Genomic DNA, 22,137 nt, shown 5'->3' on the forward strand with positions numbered 1-22,137 from the left:
CATGGATCATATCACTTGTTCACGGAGAAAACGTTCTCCACATTCCTTTACAAACATGATTGATACCATAAAAAATGTTTGGTGCAAGTTCTGTAATCTTTCTTAAATAGCCCAGCCTGAGCACTTGAGCAAGAAGGCTGGTGGCTAAAATTAAACAAAACATAACAAAACCAAAAACAGGCTGGGCGCAGTGGCTCACACCTGTAATCCCAGGACTTTGGGAGGCTGAGGTGGGGAGATCCCTTGAGGCCAGGAGTTCAAGACCAGCCTGACCAACATGGCAAAACCCTGTCTCTACTAAAAATACAAAAAAATTAGCCAGGGGTGGTGGTGCGTGCCTGTAGTCCTAGCTACTCGGAAGGCTGAGGCAGGAGAATCGCTTAAATCCGGGAGGCGGAGGTTGCAGTGAGCCAGGATCATGCCACTGCACTCTAGACTGGGTGACAGAGCAAGGCTACACCTCAAAAAAAAAAAAAAAAAAAAAAAAAGGAAAGAACAAAAAAACGAAGTGTCAATGAAGATGTTGAGCAACTGGAACCCTGAGACATTGCTGGTGGAGTGCAAAATGGTACAGACACTTTGTAAACAATTTGGTAGATTCTTAGAAATATTCATTTACCAATGACCTAGTTATGCCACTCCCAAGTAAAATGGAAGCTTATGTTCATGCAAAAACCTATACACAAGGTTTATAGTGACTTGATTTATAATCAGCAATAACTTAAAGCAACTAAAATACCCTTCAATTGTTAAATGTATAAACAAACTTATACAATGGAATACTACACCCATAGAATACAATACTACTTAGCAATAAAAAGGATCAGGTTACAGATACCTGCAGTGGCAATAGATGAATCTCAAAACCATTATGCTAAGTGAAAGAAGCCAGATTCAAAAGGCTACTGTATGGTTCTACTTACATGACATTCTGGTAAAGGCAAAACTCTAGGACAGAAGACAAACCAGTAGTTGCCAGGGGTAGGGGTTCAATGGAGAGGCTGACTACATTTTGGGGGGATGATAGAACTGTTCTATATCATGATTATGGTGGTCATCGCAGAACTGTATGCATTTGTCAAAATGCAGAGTTGTACACTAAAAAGGGGGGTTTTACTACATGTAAACTATATCAATAAATCTGACAAAGAAAAGAAATATACAGTATTCATTTGCATGTTACTCATCTTAAAACAAATGGTATTGTTCTGCAATTTGCTTTTTTCACTTAACCTTAAGTTTTGGAGATTAAACCTTGTTGGTATCTATAGATTTAGTTCCTTCATTTTAATTGATGTAGTTTTCAATTTTTGCTACCACTATAAATAATGTGGCATTGAATGTTCTGACACACCTCTTCTTTTGTACATACACAGTTTCCTTAGGAAGGCTAGTACATAAAGGCTGTGTGTTCGATTGCAGAGTAGGCATGTCTTCCAGTTTACTAGATGTGACTGCATATCTTTCCTAAGTGTTTCTGCCAGTTTAGTCTCTGTAACACATGCACTCCTACTTCTCCAATCAGAAAGAGTTTGGAATTTTAAATATTTTTTTTACTTTGCATTTCCCTGAAGTTGAGGATCCTTTTTTAAAGCATGTTTTCCAGTTTTTCCAGTTTCCTCTTCTGTGAACTATTTGTATTTTTCCTTTTTTTTTCTGCTGACTTGTTTTGCTTATTGATGTATAAGAATTGTTTTTTGTAAAGTATGAGTTTTTGTATTCTGGATGCCAGCTTGCTGTTTATGTGTATAATAGCCTTTACCCTTCTGTACTACAAAAGTTTTTGCCTTAATATAGTTAATTTACAAATTATTTCCTGTAAAGTTTGTAAAATGTGTCTTAAGAAATCCTTCCTGGCCGGGCGCGGTGGCTCAAGCCTGTAATCCCAGCACTTTGGGAGGCCGAGACGGGCGGATCACGAGGTCAGGAGATCGAGACCATCCTGGCTAACACAGTGAAACCTCGTCTCTACTAAAAATACAAAAACTTAGCTGGGCGAGGTCGCAGGCGCCTGTAGTCCCAGCTACTCGGGAGGCTGAGGCAGGAGAATGGCGTGAACCCGGGAGGCGGAGCTTGCAGTGAGCTGAGATCCGGCCACTGCACTCCAGCCTGGGTGACAGAGCGAGACTCCGTCTCAAAAAAAAAAAAAAAAAAAAAAAAAAGAAATCCTTCCTAAACTTGTGATCATTAAAATGCTTTTCTGTAAACATTATTTTTCAGTTTTCAATAGTAGTTTGTTAATTCCTCTGGAATTAATCCTCATGTCTATTGGAAGAAGGAAACTATTAATATTAATACTTTTTCCCATATATACAACCAATCTCTCTAGCACCATTTATGAGAATTCACTCGTTCGTCACTAATCTTAAATCTTGAATCAAGTTTCCACATATGCATGGGTCCATTTTGGTGTTCTCTATTCTGTTCCATTGGTCTATTTGTTGCAAAAATTATATAAAATTAATAAAATGTAATCAAAAGGCCAGGCACACAGTAGGGGCAAAGCAAAAGCTAGCTTCCCCCCCTCCTCAGTCAGCTCTCTAACCCTAAAGTCTGGTCATCAATGAAGTCTCCATTTTTCTAAAAGAATGATGCTCCCTTGTTGGTGATCTTTATTCCCAGTGACCTCATCTGGTCCAAATCTCTGGCTATCCTCTCCTTTAAATTCCCTTTTGGTAGTAACTCCCCACTAATCATCACTTCACTGCCTGCATACCCGCCACTAGGCCCACTGTCACTGTGGCCAAGTCTAGGCATAGAGGCTGGACATGCTTCTGCATTGCCCCATGACACCCCCACCCCCTCATTCTCCAGCAATCCACATGTGGGGGTCGGGCCATCTCTCACGCTGAGAGGCCCAACAAGTGTGAAATTGAACACTTTCAGTCTTTGCTACATTGACACTAATGTCTCCCACATTAGTAATCCAAGTGAAGGAAGCAAAATTAAATTTCTTAAAGAAAAAAAGGCCGGCCATGGTGGCTCATTCCTGCAATCTCAGCACTTTGGGAGGCCAAGGCGGGCAGATCTCTTGAACCCAAGAGTTCAAGACTAGCATCAGCAACATGGCAAAACCCTGTCTTTACAAAAAAATTAAAAAAAAATTTAGATAGGTGTGGTGGCACACACCTGTAGTCCCAGCTACTTGGGAGGGAGGCTGAGGTGGGAGGATTGTTTGAGCCGAGAAGGCTGAGGTTGCAGTGTGCCGACATCACACCACTGCTCTCCAGCCTGTGCAACAGAGCAAGACTCGTCTCAAAAGAGAAAAAAAGTAAGTCAGAATTTAAGAGAGGAAGAGTGGGTTGAAGGAGGGAAATGCAAATTCAGTTTTGGACAGGTTGAGACTGAGAAAACTTTGAGACATTCAGGTGGTAAGGCCTCTACCCTGACTCTAATTCTAGTCCCAGAGCAAAACCCCAAAAGACTTCTGTGCTTAAAAGCCTGGAGAGATTGGTACCTTGGAATTGATGGTAAGAGAGAGTTTTAAGAAGGAGAAAGTGCTCAACAGGGTCAGAGGCTGTGAGAAGGGGAAAGACTAAGACACATTCCTTGAATCTGACAGCAATGAAGGGATCCATGGTGCTTGCAAGATGGTGAAGAAATGGAGTCAGAGAATGTGGACAATTCTTTTAGGAAGCGTATCTCTGAAAAAAGAAGGCAGGTGGAAGCTGGGGGAGCTTTTAACTGCTTTATTGGAGTATAACTGACATGCTATACACCTGACATATTTAATGTATACCGTGCAATAAGATTTTTTTTTTTTAATTTTCTCTTTTTACCTCTAGAATAAGTAATTTTGACTTAGCAGATGAATACACCCATATAACCATCACCACAATTAAGGTACTGAGCATCCCTGTCACTCCCAAATGTTTCCTCATGCCCCTTTGTCTTCCTTCCTGCCAGCCTCTCCCTGCCACCCTGCGACATCAGATAATCACTGATCTGCTTTAGATGAGTTCGTATACTTTCCAATTTTATATAAATGGAGTCATACAGTATGAGTATGACTCCATATATAAGTATGTATATATACATATATAAGTATGACTTACTTACTTATAATTACTTACATATATAAGTATATAATATATATATATTATATATTACTTACATATATAAGTATGACTCCATATATAAATGGAGTCATACTTTTTTCCTGGCCTCTTTCTCAGTATAATTGAGATTCATCAGAGTTGTTGCACGTACCAGAGTATTCGATTATATGGACAAACTACAACGTGTTTATCCACTTACCTACTAATGAATTGTGTCTAGTTTTGGGCTATTACAAATAAAGCTGTAATGACACTTACGTGCAAGCCTTTGTATTAATATATGGTTTCACTTACCTGTTTCTCTTAGGTAAAAACCTAGCAGAAGAATGGCTGGGTCAAATGGTATATTTTAAGAAACTGCCAAACTGGTTTCCAAAGTGGTTGTACTATTTTGCATTCCCATTAGCAGTGTATCAAAGTTCCAATTGCTCTACATCCTTTACAGTCTTTACTACATCCTTTTCAGTCTTTCTGGTAGGCATGTACTAATATCTCATTGTGATTTTATTATTTCTTTTTTTCTTGGATATGGAGTCTTGCTATGTTGCCCAGGCTGGTCTTGAACTTCTGGACTGAAGCAATCCTCCCACCTCAGCCTCCTGAGTAGCTGGGATTACAGGCATGAACCACCATGCCTAGCATCTCCATGTATTTTAAATTTGCATTTTCCTAATGGCTAATAACACTGGTCCTCTTTCACGTGCTTATTTTTCACTTACATATCTTCTCTGGTAAATTGTCTGTTCAAATCTTTTATTCCCTAATCTGGGAAGTGGTACCCATCACTTCTACCATATTTTTTAGAAGTGAATCAGTTAAGTCCAGTCAACATTCCATGGGAGAGGATTACATTGGAGTGGGACACTGGGGGCCATCCTAGAGGCTGTCTACCACGTATGGCTTCCCATTTCTTTTAGGGTAAAATCCAAACTCCATATCCTGGTCTACAAAGCCCTGCTGGATTTAGCCCCAGTCTTCCACATTGCCTTTTTTTGTTATTTGAACATACTGAGCTCCTTCTCCTTTTACAGTCTTAGTATTTTCTCTTCCTTCTCTACTTGGGATGTTTTTCCATCAGATTTTCCCACAGTTGATCATCTGTCATTCAAGTCCCAGCTTAAAAGTGACCTCCTCAGAAAACCCAACCTCAGTCACCCAGTCAGAGTAGTCTACCAGTCACTCCTTATCACATCACTCTGTACTAGTTCTCTATGTGGCTCGTAGTGCTGATAGAATAAAAGTTTCAATGTAACAGGAAATTTCTTTGCCTTATTCATCGTTACAGCACCAAATCCTAGAATAGTATTTCGCTTATGATAGATGCTTAATAAATATTTACTTACTGAACAAATGAATGAGATCTCCAAAGAAGCAAGAACAGATGGGATCCATAGTATAGCTGAAGGGATTAACCTTGGATAAAGTTCCTGTTGCTACTGCTGTTTAATAAACCACCCCAAATTTGGAAAGGGCATAGTGAAGATGTCTCTGCTCCACAATGTCTATGGCTTCAATTTGGAAGTCTTGAAGGCTGGAAGTAACTGGACAGATGGGGCTGAAATTATCCAAAGTTTTGCTCACTTACATGTCTGGTGGTTGATGCTACCTGTTGGCCGAACCTTCAGCTTAGGATGACAGCCAAAATATCTACACAAATGCAGGCTTCTTCATGGCTTGCTTACTGAGTTCCAAGAGTAAGCACTTTAAGAAAGCTAGGTAGAAGTTGCATCACCTTTTGTCATCTAGACTAGAAAAATCACTTTTGCTCTAGTTATAAGCATGCCCAGATTCAAGGATAGAGAAGACCAACCCCATTTCTTGATAGGAGTGTTAAACTCACATAGTAAGAAGAATATTTAGGATGGGAAATATTGTTGCTGCCATTCTGGTCAACTCCAACTATATCATGGCCAGTTTTGTGGTCATTCATGCCCCAACAATGACAATCAATGCAAGAAAACAGAGGAGAACAGCCTGTAAATTCTAAAGGTTTATGTTTATCAATTTTACAATTGATTTATCAGTTTTTATCTTCAACTAGGTAAGGACAAGTGGAAATCCTTCCTAGGTCTTGTTTTTGTTCAAACAATGTCCTTGCGTAGCTTCGTGGTAATGGGATGTCTATAGGTCATCTTGGCAGCACCTCGTGTGACTAATGAAAATTTCCTTTAATTCTGTTTTGAATTTTCTTTCCTTTCAAATGCAGCCAAATTCATTAGTTTACTCTGAGAGCAACATTCAGGAGACTAATCCAAGTACCACTGGAAAAGTGATTCAGTTTTTTTTTTTAAATGAGCACTGAAAAACACAAACAAAACCCCAAAACACTTGCCCAGATTCATTTTTATAACAGATGGGCTCTTTGACAGGCAACTGGAATTCTTTAGCAGAGATCAGCTGTCTGTGGTTTGTGGGCTCCATTTCCTTTCAAGTGTTTGGTTCAGCTGCAAACAGGTATAACCTGTAGCATTCGTTGTTTCTCTCTTTAGTCTTCATTTCTCCATTGTTATTTATATCTTTTTCTCTAGACACTGCTGTGAAAATTTGTGTCCTAGACACTTATTTTTTGTTTGTTTGATAAATTATAAAAGAATACTTTGCCTATTTTCATTCTGAAGTGTGAATAGCCTGCAAGTAACCTGCTTCTGTTGTAGAGTGATGTTTTCCACTTGCCATGCCTCTTGGTTACTGACAAAATTAGACAGTTTGTGCTTGGATGCTGGTAGGAATTCAGATTTGTATTATGATATCTTGAAGCCCTAAGCCATACTATATAAAAGATTCTATCCCAAAGCACTGAAAATATCTACACAGTAATTATGATTAATTATGTAAAAAGTCTAAGATTTGTATATAAGAAACATTTCATTAAGATAAAGAGGAATATGAGGGAAAGGTAGAGAAAAAAATATGAGAGAAGGAGACTGTGTCAATTAGTACCTGCTATGTTTCTGAGGGGAGAAAGAAAATGTACAATTATAGCTCCCTCACAGAAAGGACTTTATAATTTTGTTAGGAAAGGAAAAAGAAATCTTGATACATAACACAATTAGAGAAGTATAATATGCTTCATGCAGTGAGGTTCCAACTTTAAGCCCTATAGTTGTGCTCAAAAGAAAGAGAAATTTAGTTTGGAATAACCTAGGAAAGTTCAGGGAGGAGGTGAGACTTGAGCCAAGACTTATAATTGGCAAGGGGAGGAGAGACGGCCTTCCAAAAAAGGGTAACAGAAGGGGGCAAAATTCTGAGGCCTGAAAGAAAGGCATCCTTGCCTTGGGGACACCTGTGGCCCACAATCAGCACCTGGGGAGTTCACTACTGTGGGGGAAATAAAGGCCTCCAGCTGGGGTCCAGAGGTGGGGCGAGGGAGGCTTGTGGGGCGCTTACCACTGTAAACCAAAAATAAAATCTGAAGGCCCCCCCTCAACCGTCTGAATGAACTTCCTCCTCTAGTCCAGGGTCCTCCAAATTTAACCTAAAAGACTGGCTTAGGCCATGATGGGAAGGGGAGGTCAGACATGCCTCATTATGCCCTTCTTTCTTTTAGAATCCAGGAAAAGCTGCACAGCATTTAATATCAACATATACCTTAAGTCTGATAAGAAACACTTACAACTTACTTTCTCTGAAGCCTGCTAACTGGAGGCTTCATCTACATGATAAAACTTCGGTCTCCACCACTTCTTAAGGTAACCTAGATGTTCCTTTAAATCAATTGCCAATCAGAAAACAATTTAAATCTACCTATAACTTGGAAGCCCATCTTCCCCTACACCCGCTCTGCTTTGAGTTGTCTCGCCCTTCTGGATTAAGCCAATGTTTATCTTAAATGCATTTGATTGATGTCTCATGTCTCCCTAAAATGTATAAAACCAAGCTGTGCACCGACCGCCTTGGGCATGTGTTCTCGGCATCTCCTGAGGGCTGTGTGACGGGCCATGGTCACTCATATTTGGCACAGAATACATCTCTTCAATATTTTATGGAGTCTTTTTTTTTTTTTTTTTTTTGTCGACACCACAGACAACCACCTGACTCGAGGAGCTTACCTATTTCTCATTCAGCCAATGCTGGAGCAGGTTATTAACGTCCTTGAAAGCAAGTCTTATACAGAGAAAACCTATTTTGATATATTAATGAATCTGATCTGAATGGACTAGATTGGGGGGATAAAGAAATGGTTGCAATTGTGCTCCCTGGAATAGCTTTGGAGTTTACCTAGATCTTCTGTCTCTTTGGGACGGAGCTGCTTGTGTTAACATAGCATCTTACATAGGATTGAGACAACTTCAATTTCCTATATAAAAAAATTGGGGGAGGGCAGTGGTTTTGGAGGTTATGGGGGTGTTCAAACCTACCAAGTGATATGTGCTGTGACTGCATGTCTTCCTACTCTTTCCACTGGGATGCATCTCTGGTAGGTGAACTATAACAAGAAACTAAAAGCTGTGTCCAATACTTACTAAACTGCCTTCTGCTCAACAGCTGGGGGAAAAAATAAAAAAAAAAGTCTTTTCAACAATTTTGCACGTTTGGAGATAGGCCTAAAGTGAAGAAGGGAATTTTCAAATTGGTGTGTTGGAAAAGCGGCTGGGCTTTTGGGTTTGAAATCTGGTGCTGTCACTTTCTGGTTTTGTGCCCTGGGAATATTTATTTCAGTTTTCATGCCTCTGTTTTTCTACAGGCAAAGTAGAAAATTATAAAAGGTCCTCAACCAGTTTGTACAGCTGCTCCCACTCCCTCATCACCTCTTGTGGGCCTTCGGAAATGTATGTTGGGGGAGACATTTTGAATTTTTGCAATTACTTGGGAGTGCCATGGCACCTAAAAGGCAGAAGCCAGAAAGACCAAATGTCTTAACAATGCCTGAGGCAGTGCCACAAATGAAGTCCTGCTCCAAATGCAATGAGCCCCGAAAAGAATCACTGATTCTAAGGAACCTTCCAACTTTAACATTTCAGGACGTCCCTAAGCTGAGCTAGGAGGCACCACACAGAGGCCGGAGTCTCCCAAATCCTGTCCCGCACTCTCCTCTACCTTATTAACGGCCAACTCATCTTTCAGGTTTCGACTTGTATTTCACTTCTCAGAGATACCTTCCCAGGTGCCCACCCCAACGTCACTATTATATTATTTGATTCTCCGTCCCTCCGTCCCCCGCGCCAACTCTGTAAACCCCAACTATAACGAAGGACGTGGCTATTTGTTGACTAACACATAGTGCTTGGTGAGGTCACGCTGGCGCCAAATACTTTTTGTATAAACCTATGAACAGCTGACAACCGGACGAATGCTCACACGAGGGGAAAGGGCGCCAAGCCGAAGCGCCGGCGTCCTCCGACGTAATTTCCGCCCTTTAGCGCTCCTCCGGACGCCCCCTTCTCCCGGTCCGTGTTTGTTTCCGGCATTTCAATAAAGCTCGATTCGGCTCGAGGAAGACCCCGTTCTTCCGGGAAAATGGCGACTCCCGCTCGAGCCCCGGAGTCACCGCAGTCCGCGGATCCGGCGCTAGCAGCGGGGCCTGCCGAGGAAGCCGAGTGCCCGCCGCCGCGCCAGCCTCAGCCTGTGCAGAATGTCCTCGCTGCCCCGCGGCTTCGAGCCCCAAGCTCCCGAGGAGTTGGGGCAGCGGAGTTTGGTGGAGCTGCGGGAAATGTTGAAGCGCCAGGAGAGACTTTTGCGCAACGAGTAAGCTGGGGTCCCGCGGAGTCTCCGCCAGGCTCCTTCAGCTCGAGCTCCCTGGGCGCTCCCCTCCCCTCCCCCACTCTGTTTCCTTCCCTGGAAGGTGACCTTGCCTCAGTCACATTCGCCTCAGTCCTACGGGCGAGTGGACGGAGGGCTTGCTGTCGCAGAGCCGTGCCTCTTCCTGGCCAGGCACGTATGCCTGCGAGGATGGCTCGGACTGAACGGCTACTTATTGTTGCAGGCAGTTAGTAGCCCCTCGTTGGTTTTATTTACCCGGGGACTGTGTTAGTTCCATGAAGCAAGAGTCTTCATTCTAAACCCTTTTGTCGCCCGCACCCCTAACCCATAACAAATTGTCAGCTTCGTCTCTGGATTCTACGCTTACAGGAACCGTAGGAAATGGGAAGAGTGGGATATGAAGAGGGGTTTATTAGGCCGGGAAAGTTCCACCCTCATTCAGCTGGTTGATTTAACGGATTTTAGCAAGGGAGCCACGTGATAAAAGTGATTTTGTTTTTTAGGCAGCTTTGTTTAGCAGCTTGTTGCAAAAGATGGTTTGAAGGAATAAAAAGCGGGAGACAGTAGATGGCTATTTTCAGAGAGGCTCCCCACGAGACAGTTGTAAGAAAGTGAACTAGGAAGGGATTGGGAGAACTTTTAAGCATAGAGTCATTTAAATGTAGTTGACAGAGATGGCTGAGTTTTCCAATTTGTATGGAAGACCACTAGCAAAAATAGGAATATTCAGGGAGAGGAATAGATCCGTGGTTGATTTTACGTAGGGTGTTCAGAGTTGAGGGGAGAGCGGGACAGACATTTGACTAATTGAAAACCAAACACTTAAAAGCTGGAGAAGTTGTCATTAGGCTCAAGAAAGAGAGAACTCTGGAAAAATATAGAAAACATAGGAATTTCAGCTGTAGAGTGTTGTTAATAGTTGAAATAGTGGGAATGAATGTAGTGTCAAAAAGAACAAAGGACCTAAGATTTTTCTCTCCATTTATTGTATAATTAAAGAAAAGAGAATCAAAAAAGGAACTCTGTCATCTAGCAAAAGGGACAAATAAATAATTGATTGGGATCAAGGCAGGTGTTTTTACCTTGTGAGAATAGGTTTTTAATCTGTAGCAGTGAATTAACTTTTTGGTCTCAGGACTCCTTTATACTTTAAGATTTTTTGACATCCCAAAGAGCTATTTTATGTGTTCTGTCTAGTGAAGTTTATTTACTAATGAGAAATACAGCTGAAGTCTTTAAAACATAAGCATACACAAGCACACATTCTATTCTAGAACAATGATGTCATCATATGTCATGTAGCCACTGGAAAACTCCGCCGTACCCATGTGAGAAAATGAGAGGGAAATAACATCTTAGTATTATTATGAAAGTAGTTTTAAAATAATAGGCCCATCCCCACACTCCACCCCATCCCCAAATTGTGGGGATTGCACTTTAATGACTGCTGGTTCTTGGAATGTCTTATGTGATTATTACATGCTTAAAATACTTTTGCCGAAATTCTAATTTGCTGAGACAAATGAGGCATATATTCCCTATTCCAGCATTCCCTTGTTTTTTTGTGCTGTTTGGATAATGACCGTTTTATTTCTTTTATTCCTGTTTTGGGGCAGTTAGAAATCAGATATTTGACTTAAAAATCAGCTTTTCTTTCTTTGAAGATAATGCTTTGCCTTTTTAATGTTATATGTCAAGTTAAAAACATGGCTGTAATGTATATGTATTCTTTTCCATTTGACAGAAAATTCATTTGCAAATTGCCCGACAAAGGTAAAAAGATCTTTGACTCTGTTGCCAAACTGAAAGCTGCTGTTGCAGAACATGAAGAAGTTAGAAGAAAAAGTGAACTGTTTCACCCTGTTAGTTTAGACTGTAAGCTAAGGCAAAAAGGAATTGCAGAAGTTGATGTGGGTACAGATAAGGCCCAGAATTCTGACCCGATACTTGATACTTCATCACTAGTTCCTGGGTGTTCCTCTGTAGATAATATCAAGTCATCTAAAACAACCTCACAAAACCAGGGACTTGGACATCCTACTCATGAAGGTGATGGGGAGACTCCAGAGGTTGAGTACACAGTGATTAAGGGCCCAGCTTCCAGCAACAGAGACAGGGTACCGTCTTCATCTGAAGCTAGTCAGCATCACCCGCAGCATCATGTTTCAAGTCAAGCAGAAGATACTTCCAGCAGCTTTGACAACCTGTTTATTGACAGGTTACAGAGGATCACCATTGCAGACCAAGGTGAACAACAGTCAGAAGAAAACGCAAGTACTAAGAACTTGACAGACCTTTCTAGTGGGACTCAGAAGAAGCCTCATTACATGGAAGTGCTAGAAATGCGAGCCAAAAATCCAGTGCCCCAGCTGCATAAATTTAAAACCAATGTGTAAGTACCATCGGAAACAGGCCTATAACAGGAACATGATATTTGTTAAACTCAAAAAGTTAAGAGAAACTGGGTGTCGTGGTGCTTGCCTGTAGTCCTAGGCTACTCAGGAGGCTGAGGTGGGAAGACAGCTTGAGTCCAGGAGTTGTAGACCAGCTTGGGCAACTTATAATAAGACCTTTTCTCATAAATAAGGAGAATGCTCTAAGTTCCATGGGCTTTGTATGAGAACTACTTGTAGTTAGGAAAGAACATATTGTGGAAACACTGAGACCAGCCTGGCTGGAGTGGAAGGTTCATGTTGAAAAATATTTAGTTTTGAAACCGAGTAATTGACAGGGTCTTGAATAGCACTTGGGGGAATATTAAATTTCAGGATGCTTAGCCAATATTTCATAATAAACACAGAGTTGGAGAGAATTTATTATGACGTCTTTTTTTCAGAACTATTTTTTAGTGTACAGCTCTGATTAGTGTACTATCAAAGTGTACTCTCTTTGATTAGTCTGTGAACTAAGGGTAAAGCAATTGCAGGAGCTGATCGGCTTTCCAGCAAAAATTATTTGTATGCTCACTAAATGTAAGCAAGCAGCAGGTGTTGTGGGGACACAGTGAAGTCAAGATTCTTAAACTTCTTTGCCTTTTTGATGTTATACCTCAAGTTTAAAAAACATGGCTGTAATGTATACATGTATAATGTAATACAACACCATGTTCTTCAAGGAGTTTCAGAGCTAGATGAGGACGCAAGGTTTACACCCTTGGAAAAGAGTTAAGCTACATAATAACAGTTTCAGGGGGAAGGAAGCTGAGGAGAGTTTGAAAAACTGAAAATAGATTGAGGCAGGATAGGCAAAAACTCTCCTTATCAGTTCCTTGCCATAAATTTGTTTCTGAAATTTCAGGAAAAGTAAAGCCTTTTTGAAAATAATTGCTATTTACTTGCAGCAAATGTAACATTCAACTCAAAAGGTACCTTCCTATACTGTATTTACAAGTATGTAACATCAAATGCAAAGTTAAATTACTACTACCTTTCTTTGAAAAACAGAAAATCTCTAGTGAAAAGTGCCTAACACATGCTTCTTTTTTGTTAGACTTTAACTCTACCCCAGCATTCATTTTAACCGCAAAACATTTTATTTCTGCTGTATAGAAAATCAGGATTATACTGCATTAATGTGATCAAGTCATCTCTTGTGTACAGTGAGGTGTCTTTCTTCACTGCCAGGATGACATTTTAGGAAACTAGAACCATCATCTAGTCAATAAATACAACAAAGAATACATTAATCCCAGTTCTGTATTACGGTCATTTAGCTGGGAGTGGGAGAGAGGTAAGGGAATAGTGATGAGGGCTACCAAGAATTCAGGAAGTTGAAGAGACAGGGAGCCTTCTGTATAGTTAGAGGAGAACAGGAAAGACAGGGCTTTGAGGAGTCCTTATGCCATAGACAAGGATTTAGAGGGTTCCATGTGAGAAGTGGCTTGGAGGTTGGAAGGTGGGGTCATTTAGTGTCCTTGGGTCCTTTCTGCTCTTCCTTCTGCATACTCTTCTGGTTTCATGTATCACCTGGATGCTGGAGGCTGACCCCTGTCCACCTCTATCCCAGATCGTCCCAGAACTTTAGGTTTGCATAGCCAATTAACCATGAAACTTGACCACTTGGGTGTTCCTAGGCACCTCAGCTTAATCATGTACAAAGTGGAACCTCTGTTTCTTTCCAAGGTAATTTCCATATTTCCTAATAGGACCACTACGTTCTTTGTTTTCTTCCCCTAAGGTATCTTCCATTTCTCTCATCTCTGTATCTGCTAGCCATGAAGACCTACTTATTTCTTTGATCTTCATCTCTATAATTGTTCTTCATCTTCTGTCAAAGTGAAGACTGTCATCTCTCTCGGGCTATAATTGTGGCCTCTTCTACCTCTAGTCTTAACTACCAGTCAGTCTCCAATGCTGCCAGAGTGAAATTTGTAAGATGGAAATCTGAATTTGTTACGGAGAACTCTTCATTGCAGTTTGGGCCCAGCCTACTTCCCAGCCTTCTTTCTGGCTGTCTTTTCTGTGTAGCCAGAAAAGCTGAGTCTCTCTACCTTCTGTACTTTCTCTCACTCCCCTTGCTGGGATGCACTTCTCTCCTTATTTAAATGGTAAGCAGTTATTCCAAGACTGTTCAAAGCTTTTTAGAAGCTTTGCTTACAGCCTCCCTGTCTCCCACTAGAACTGGCCATTTCCTAATGTTCCAGTGTATCTTGTTGAGATATCTGCCATAGTACCTCTGGTATTATATTGCACTGAAACTTTACATGTTTCTTTCTTTCTACTGGGCAATAAGCCCTTTTGCAAATGTTCTTTGAATGAATACATGAAAAAAAAAAAAAAAAAAGCTCCAGATGAAATATAAGGTTTGAATAAGGAAGGAAAAGGCAAGAGCCTGTGTGCACACAAACACACCCCTGTTTGTTAGAGCAATAAATACTGGTAAACTGCTTACTATTACCTTTGGAGGAGAGTTAATTGCTGAGGTAAAGGTCATTTGTGTGAATGTTTTAAATGTGTCTACAAATAAAATAGTCTGATTATATAGCACAAGTTTTCCTTTCATCAGGTTACCTTTTCGACAAAATGATTCGTCTAGTCATTGTCAGAAGAGCGGGTCTCCTATTTCCTCAGAAGAGCGGCGGCGCAGGGATAAGCAGCATCTTGATGACATCACAGCAGCTCGGCTTCTACCGCTTCACCATATGCCCACGCAGCTGCTCTCCATAGAAGAATCTTTGGCACTTCAGAAACAACAGAAACAGAATTATGAGGTATTTAGAGTATTATTTTTTTTCTTGTCTGTTTGTTTGGTGCCTCTTACATAAGCCAGAATTTACTCTAGGTTCAAGGAGGAAGGAATGGAATAGAGGGGATTAGGTGCTTCCATGAGCTCAGACCTATGCCACTAGTTTTCAGAGACCTACGCCATTAGTTTTCAGAGTCATAAAGTTGCTAGAACTGCAGGAAATGGCTAGAGATGATCACAGCTACCTTCAACATGAAAGTGGTGATTTGCCAGGAAATGTGGGGAGACTATTGTAGACTTTCATGTCTTGAAGCTCATGTACCTGCCTGTTCCTGTTAGGATAGTAGTAGCATCGCATGTCTCCCTTTCACCTTGTAAAACCCATGTGACAGCTTCTGAGTGGTGGACTGTAACCCAGACCCCTTGTTAGAGAATGAGGAAAATGTAGTTCCCAGGCTTCCATCTCCTGCAGTACAGGGGAGGGCATAGAAGGAGTGGGAGGATAATGTTGTATAGCCAGCAGACAGTGAGACACTGTTTCAGAGCATAATCCGCAGGCCTATGTGAAGAGAAAAAATCTGCTTTTGGCAACTTAATCAATTTTGCATAGCACTTTGTTTCCATGTGTTTTGCATTGAACTTTAAACTTGCATGTTGAGAGTTTGTATACAGAGTAATGGGATGGGAGAAAATAAGTGTGAAGCACCACAGGGGAATAGAAAAGTTTAGAAGTATTTAGTAACAATTTTAGCCTCCAGGAGAACAGTATCCTGTCTCACTTCCTAGGTGTTGCTTAGCTAGATTTTAGTCAGGTACTAGTGTACCAGCCAGTATCACACCAGGCTGTTCAGGAGTTCGAGACCAGCCTGGGCAACATAGCTAGACTCCATCTTTACGAAAAAATTAGCCGGGCATTGTGGCACGCAACTGTGGTCCCAGCTACCCGTGAGACTGAGGTGGGAGGATTGCTTGAGCCCAGGAGGTCGAGGCTGCAGTGAGCTGCAATTGCACCACTGCACTCTGTACAGTCTGGGTGACAGAGTGAGACCCTGTCTCAAAAAAACCCCAGCAAAACAGGCTGTTAATCTGCCTTGGCTTTTCATAAAAGCCTTGGCATGGATTGGCATTTTCAAGGTGCTTTTTTTCAAAAAACCCATATTTCTTTCTCTCAGTGCATTAAAATTACTGCCTAGTTATGACCGTAGCATTGAGGAAGTGTTTATTGTCTCTGGGCTCTTAAATGCCCATCCTAAGATATTTTTAGGTTGAATTAAACCCTTTATCTTTAAATTGGTTTTCTTGGCAGAGGTAATAGCTCCCACTTTTACTTACCCATATTCATGGCTTGAAGAGGAAGACATCAAGAAACTCAAGAAAGCATGAGAAAAGGGAAGAACGGAATTAGGAATGACATTGCCACCTACCATGAGTTGGTGGTGAAGTCCTTAGCAGTTTTTAAGTACTTTGCCAGTGTCTGAAATTTACTTGGACTTTTTATTAGATACTAGTTGCTGTAGGACTTTATTTGGAGAGGAATAGTCAGTTTTTTAGTATTAATTTCTTAATTTTCATTTTGCCATTGAAATGTAATTCCCAAGTCTAGAAGTCATGATTTTTATTAGGGAAGAAGGTTCTGTCAGTTGTAGAAATCTAGACAATATTAGTCATTTTTGACATTTGATAGGTCACATTGTTATGTGAGCGTGTATACATGTACATGTGCCCACATATTTAATGCATCTGCATTTATAACTGTTGTTGTGCTAAGCTGATTACTCAGTTTCTTATATAGAGGAATGTATTTCAACGCAATGTTGTATATTAATGGAGGTCAGTAACTTCAACTGTAGCAGGCTGGTGGCTGTCAGAAGCATTACCCAGTTGTGTCTGATAGGGCACAGCCAACAGGCTTGTATTGCCCAAGGGAGCACTCGGTGAGGTGTCAGTACCCCTCATATCGCTGATTCTAGATAACTTCCCATTGAAAAATTGAAGAGATGTGAACGTGTAACTTTTTGCTTTGCTCTTTGTTTTAAAGGAGATGCAAGCAAAGCTCGCAGCGCAAAAATTAGCTGAAAGACTGAATATTAAAATGCGGAGTTATAATCCAGAAGGGGAGTCTTCAGGGAGATACCGAGAAGTAAGGGATGAAGATGACGATTGGTCCTCTGATGAATTCTGAAGATAATCTCCTAAATCACTGACGTTGAGGTGTCATCATCTTACATCAGACTTTCTAACTAGTATCAAGATCAGTGTCAGATATTGTTGAGGGAAGTAATTTTATAAAGTTACACAAAGGTAGTTATTAAAAAAAATCCCAGTTTGTCTTTCAGATGACTTTCATGTGCTTGAAAAGTTTAATTTTTGAATATTGTGTTTAACCACATGGTATTAAAATTTTGCAATATATTGTGTATTGGTCTGATATTTTAGTATATAGTAGAACATACTTTTTTTCTTTAAGCCAAATGAAAAGAGAGAACTTCGCTTTTTTCCTTATTCTTAACTATCAAATAGCATTTATTACATGTCTTTCAGTGAAATACTTAGTTCCAGGCACCCAAAATCAATTAGGAAGACATAGTTCCCTTCTCTTTTGGGTAATGAAGGGAGCAGTCTAAAGAATTGTATGCATGTTTGCATGGGGTTATTGAGACATTGGATGTGAAATACTTAGGAAGACATGCATGGAGAATGCTTAACAAATGCTCTTCTCCTTTTACTGTCTTCCCTTAGGAAGAATGTTCTCTCTCTTCTGATTAGGAAGGAATTCCCTTTTGAGTAGATGCTGGAAGGTGGAAGTTTTTTTTTTTGTTTGTTTGTTTGGTTTGGTTTTTTTTTTTTTTTTTTTTTTTTTAAAGAGTCTTGCTCTGTCGCCCAGGCTGGAGTGCAATGGGGCACTATCTTGGCTCACTGCAACCTAGGTGGAGGTCTTTTTAAATAACCTCATGTTACTTCAGGCAAATCTGGTACAGGAAAAGTCCAGGCTAACTGAGCTAGGTGAAGGCTTGTGCATCACCTGGCTTGAGTTCCTTGCTGTCACAGATGATAGGTTCATGTACAGAACATTAATGTTTGGTAAGGAAAGCATTTTTTTTGTTATTGTTGTTACAATTGTCAGTACTTTACTTTTTTTCCCCCAAAGAGGCAGATATAGACTGCAGAAACTTCAGTCTCATATATAAATGTTCATGTCATTTTAGAGGATTATATGGTTGTCTCCAGAGAAATTAACTTACATTATCAAAAAATTCTTTGTCTAATATATTGGAGTCTTTAAAAGTGTTGAAGAATAAAATATTAATTAGAACAACTTCAAATGCTAATGGTGATGTTTTACTGGGACTTAATTAAATACTTTTACTTTTGAAAAAGACTGTTCACATTTGCTTCCAGGTGTAGTTATTGCTTTCAGTCCTCACCCACCTCAAGCAAATGTGAAAAGTATACTGACCTAAGAGTCTCATTAGTTTTAGTTCTTAAAGCTAATAGTAAATGATTTTGCAGCATAAAATTTGATGTTATTTGTGGAAAGCTGGATGATATGGAAGAGTTCATGTGCCTGGACACACAGTTCCCTGTAATCCTGCCACCTAGGGAGATAACCTCTGTTAACATTTTGATGTTGTGGTTTTACTTATTTTTCTATTCATAGTTATACATTTATTTTCTCAAAAATGCAATCATAATGTACATTGCTTTGTGGTCTGCTCTATGTATTGTCAACATTTTCCCATATTAAGTATCTTGCTTTTTAGATAGCTGTAGGATATTTTATTTCATGGGTATACCATAACTTTAAGACTGATTTCCTATTCAACAATTTGATTATTTATTATAATGTAATCTGTAAATAGTGATGTGATTAACATCTTAAAATAATCACATCTATACAAAATGACTTATGTCCAGAAGAGACCGCTCTAGAAATGAAATTGTTAGGTGAATGTGTTTTCGAGAATCTTTATATATCACTCACTGCAGAGATCATGTTCATTTACATTCCCATTAGCAATATATCCAACGCTCAGAATTGAGAATTACTACTTAAAATCTTTGGAAATTGAATAATTACAGAAAAGGGCTACATTTAAAATTGGTATTTTTTTTAATTACTTAGTGAAGGTTGTGTTTTTTTTCACGTTCATGGGCTATTCTGTATTCATTCTTTTGAGAATTGCTCATTCATATTTTTTCTGTTACCTGGTGAATTTGCTCTTTTCTTGGCTTATAAGTTCTTAAGAATGTGTGTCCTTTGTCATATATTGTAACTTTTTTTTAGCGTTGTCATTTAACATAGTTTGTGATATTTTAGTGTAGAAGTTGTTTTCTTTAGGAGTCTACCTTTGTATATGTGCTTGAAACTATTTTTGTAATCCAAGAATGGATAAATGTCCTTATCTTCTTCTAGTATTTTCTTATTTCACTTCTACACCTGTCTTTAAAAGGAATTTAAATTTTGTTTATATACATTAACTAAATCAGTACAAGTTTGGGGTGAAAAGGAAATTTTTAATCCATCTCAAATGTATTTGGGTATGTTATATAAGGTAGGGATTTGATTTTATTTCAAAGAGTTTACCAATTGGTTCAGTATCTGAAACCACCATTTCCCCTCTGATTCGTAATGCTATTTTTATAGAATATTAAATTATGTCTTTTGTATCTTAGGCCAATTTCTGGGCCTTCTGGGTTTTTTCCACACTGTCAATAATTATCGCTTTAATTGGTGTTAATATTTGGAAGTACAGATTCTCCCTTGTTCTTTTAAATTTTGTGAAATATAACCTACAAATAAGTACTTAAAACAGAGTTTAATGGGTAAAGCAACAGCTGTGTAATCACAAACCAGATGCAGAGGAGGTCCTGCCAGCACTCCAAAATCTCCTTTTGTCCCCTCTTGACACTCACTCTTTCCCCCAGAGGTAACTATCCTGACTTAAATTCTCCCTTTGTCCTTTTAAGAATTATTTTACCAGTTATGTGTGTAACAATATGGTTTACGTTTTGCTCACTTTTGACTTACATAAAAATAGAATAATATTATATGTTGTGTTTGGTGTCTTTCAACATTGCATGTAAGATTCATGTCACATGGTGTGTTTCATTCATTTGCTGTGTAATGTGCCATTTCATTAGTACCACTATTCCACTTTGATGAGTACTTTGAGATTTCAGTTTTTGTCTATTATAAGTAATGCTTCAATGAGCATCTTTGTGCACATAAACATGTTTCCATCGAATGTGTACCTAGGAGTGGAATTGCTCAGTTATAAGGTATGCATACCTTTAAAATTTTATATTCCCTCCTCTGCTTCCATGATGTATGAGTGCTTGTTCATCAACACTTGGTGTTGCCAGATTTTAATTTTAGCCAATATGATGTTTATATAGTAGGCGTTCATTGTGTGTGTGTGTTTCTCTCTTTTGAGATGGAGTCTCGCTCTGTCACCCAGGCTGGAGTTCAGTGGTGTGATCTTGGCTCACTGCAACCTCCGCCTCCTGGGTTCAAATGATTCTCCTGCTTCAGCCTCCCGAGTAGCTGGGACTATAGGCGCATGCCACCACGCCCAGCTAATTTTTTGTATTTTTAGTAGAGACGGGGTTTCACTGTGTTAGCCAGGATGGTCTTGATCTCCTGACCTCATGATCTGCCTGCCTCCGCCTCCCAAAGTGCTGAGATTACAGGTGTGTGCCACCACCCCCGACCTCATTGTGGTTTTATTTTACCTTTCCCTGATTAGAAATGGTATATGAGCATTTCTTACGTTTATTGGGCACTGGATTTCTTCTTTTGAAAAGTGCCCATTCAAGTCTTTTTTTTTTTTTTTTTTTTTTAAGAGAGAGTTGTTCTGTTGCCCAGGCTGGGTTGGGGTGCAGTGGCATGATCTCAGCTGACTGTAACCTCTAACTCCTGGGCTCAAGGGATACTTCTGCCTCAGCCTCCTGGGTAGCTGACGTTACAGGCAGGAGCCACCACACTGGCCTCCATTCGAGTTTTTTGTTTTTCCATTGTGTTGTGTCAGCTGTTTTCTTTTCTCATTGATTTGTAGGATATATTCTGGATACTAATCCTTGGTATTCAATCAAATTTGGTATTTGGTTGGCTATATTTGTTGGAAATGTCTTCTCCTTTTGGGGGATTATTTTTCATTCTCTCTCTCTCTTTTTTTTTTTTTTCCCAGAGATGGGGTCTCACTATATTGCTCAGGCTGGTCTTAAACTCCTGAGCTCAAGTGATCCACCTCAGTGTCCTGAAGTGCTGGGATTATAGGCGTGATCCACCACATTCCAGCCCTTATTCTCTTCTTGATGACTGATAAATTCTTAATTTTAATGGCAAATCTATCTTTTATGTTTAGTGCCTTTTGTGGCTTGTTTTAAGGACTTGTCCTGTCCTGAAGTCATGAAGATAATCTTTTATCTTTAAAAATCTTTATAGTTAAAAGATGGTGTATAATGTTGCCTTTCACGTTAGGTCTTTGATTCCACCTGGAAGATATTCATGACTGTGTGAGGGGGGGGTCCTTCTGGACAGCCCTGGTGCTAGCACGGAGTGCAAACACGGTCATTCCCAGCTGCTCCTCCTTGCTCTCCTGCCATAGATCAAGCATCTGTATATGTCTGTGTTACCTTCTGGATTCGCTCTTCAGTTCCATTAACCCATTTGTGCTAATATTCCATTGCCTTGTTTATGATAGCTTAATGATAAGGCTGGAACAAGACCCACCATCTTATTCTTCAAAGTGCCTTGGGAATTTTTAGCCCTTTGCCTTTTCATACAAATTTTAGAATCAGCTTGTCATGTTCCATACACACAAAATCCTTGGTAGTGCAAATTCTTTCTCGTTCATTTTCAAAAATACGTTTGATATTCTGTCATTAACTTTTCTAACAATTTATATATTGAAATTTAGGAGATAGGGGATTTGGACCTTTGCCCTTGATTAAAGTAAAGTACACTTACTCTCTATGCTGATGACTATTTTTAGTTTCTTTGAGTTGAATAGAAAATTCAAAATGCTGTTTTATGTGAATACCTGATGTATTGTGTAGTTTTGACTGAGGAAAAGCGGAAGAGAGAATTTTTTAAAAAGTCACATTTAGGTTTAAACTGGGAAAATGGAATGAATGCAGTAGTTGTGAACTCTTGCCTTCAATTTTCAAGCGACTATGTCTAGCGAAGAAGGAA

General features: G+C 39.8%; 1 protein-coding gene across 1 annotated transcript; it reads left to right on the forward strand.

Annotated features, from left to right (window-relative positions):
- The first annotated feature begins 9,313 nt into the window (after positions 1-9,313).
- On the forward strand, positions 9,314-19,991 carry LOC116275819 (DNA-directed RNA polymerase II subunit GRINL1A). Its single transcript, XM_031668621.1, has 4 exons — positions 9,314-9,743; positions 11,503-12,150; positions 14,763-14,967; positions 16,981-19,991. The coding sequence occupies exons 1-4, from the start codon at positions 9,631-9,633 to the stop codon at positions 17,122-17,124; spliced, it is 1,110 nt and encodes a 369-aa protein (XP_031524481.1). The 5' UTR covers positions 9,314-9,630; the 3' UTR covers positions 17,125-19,991.
- Positions 19,992-22,137: the final 2,146 nt, after the last annotated feature.

Source organism: Papio anubis, chromosome 7 (genome assembly GCF_008728515.1).
Source record: "Papio anubis isolate 15944 chromosome 7, Panubis1.0, whole genome shotgun sequence".
NCBI classification, from domain to species: domain Eukaryota; kingdom Metazoa; phylum Chordata; class Mammalia; order Primates; family Cercopithecidae; genus Papio; species Papio anubis.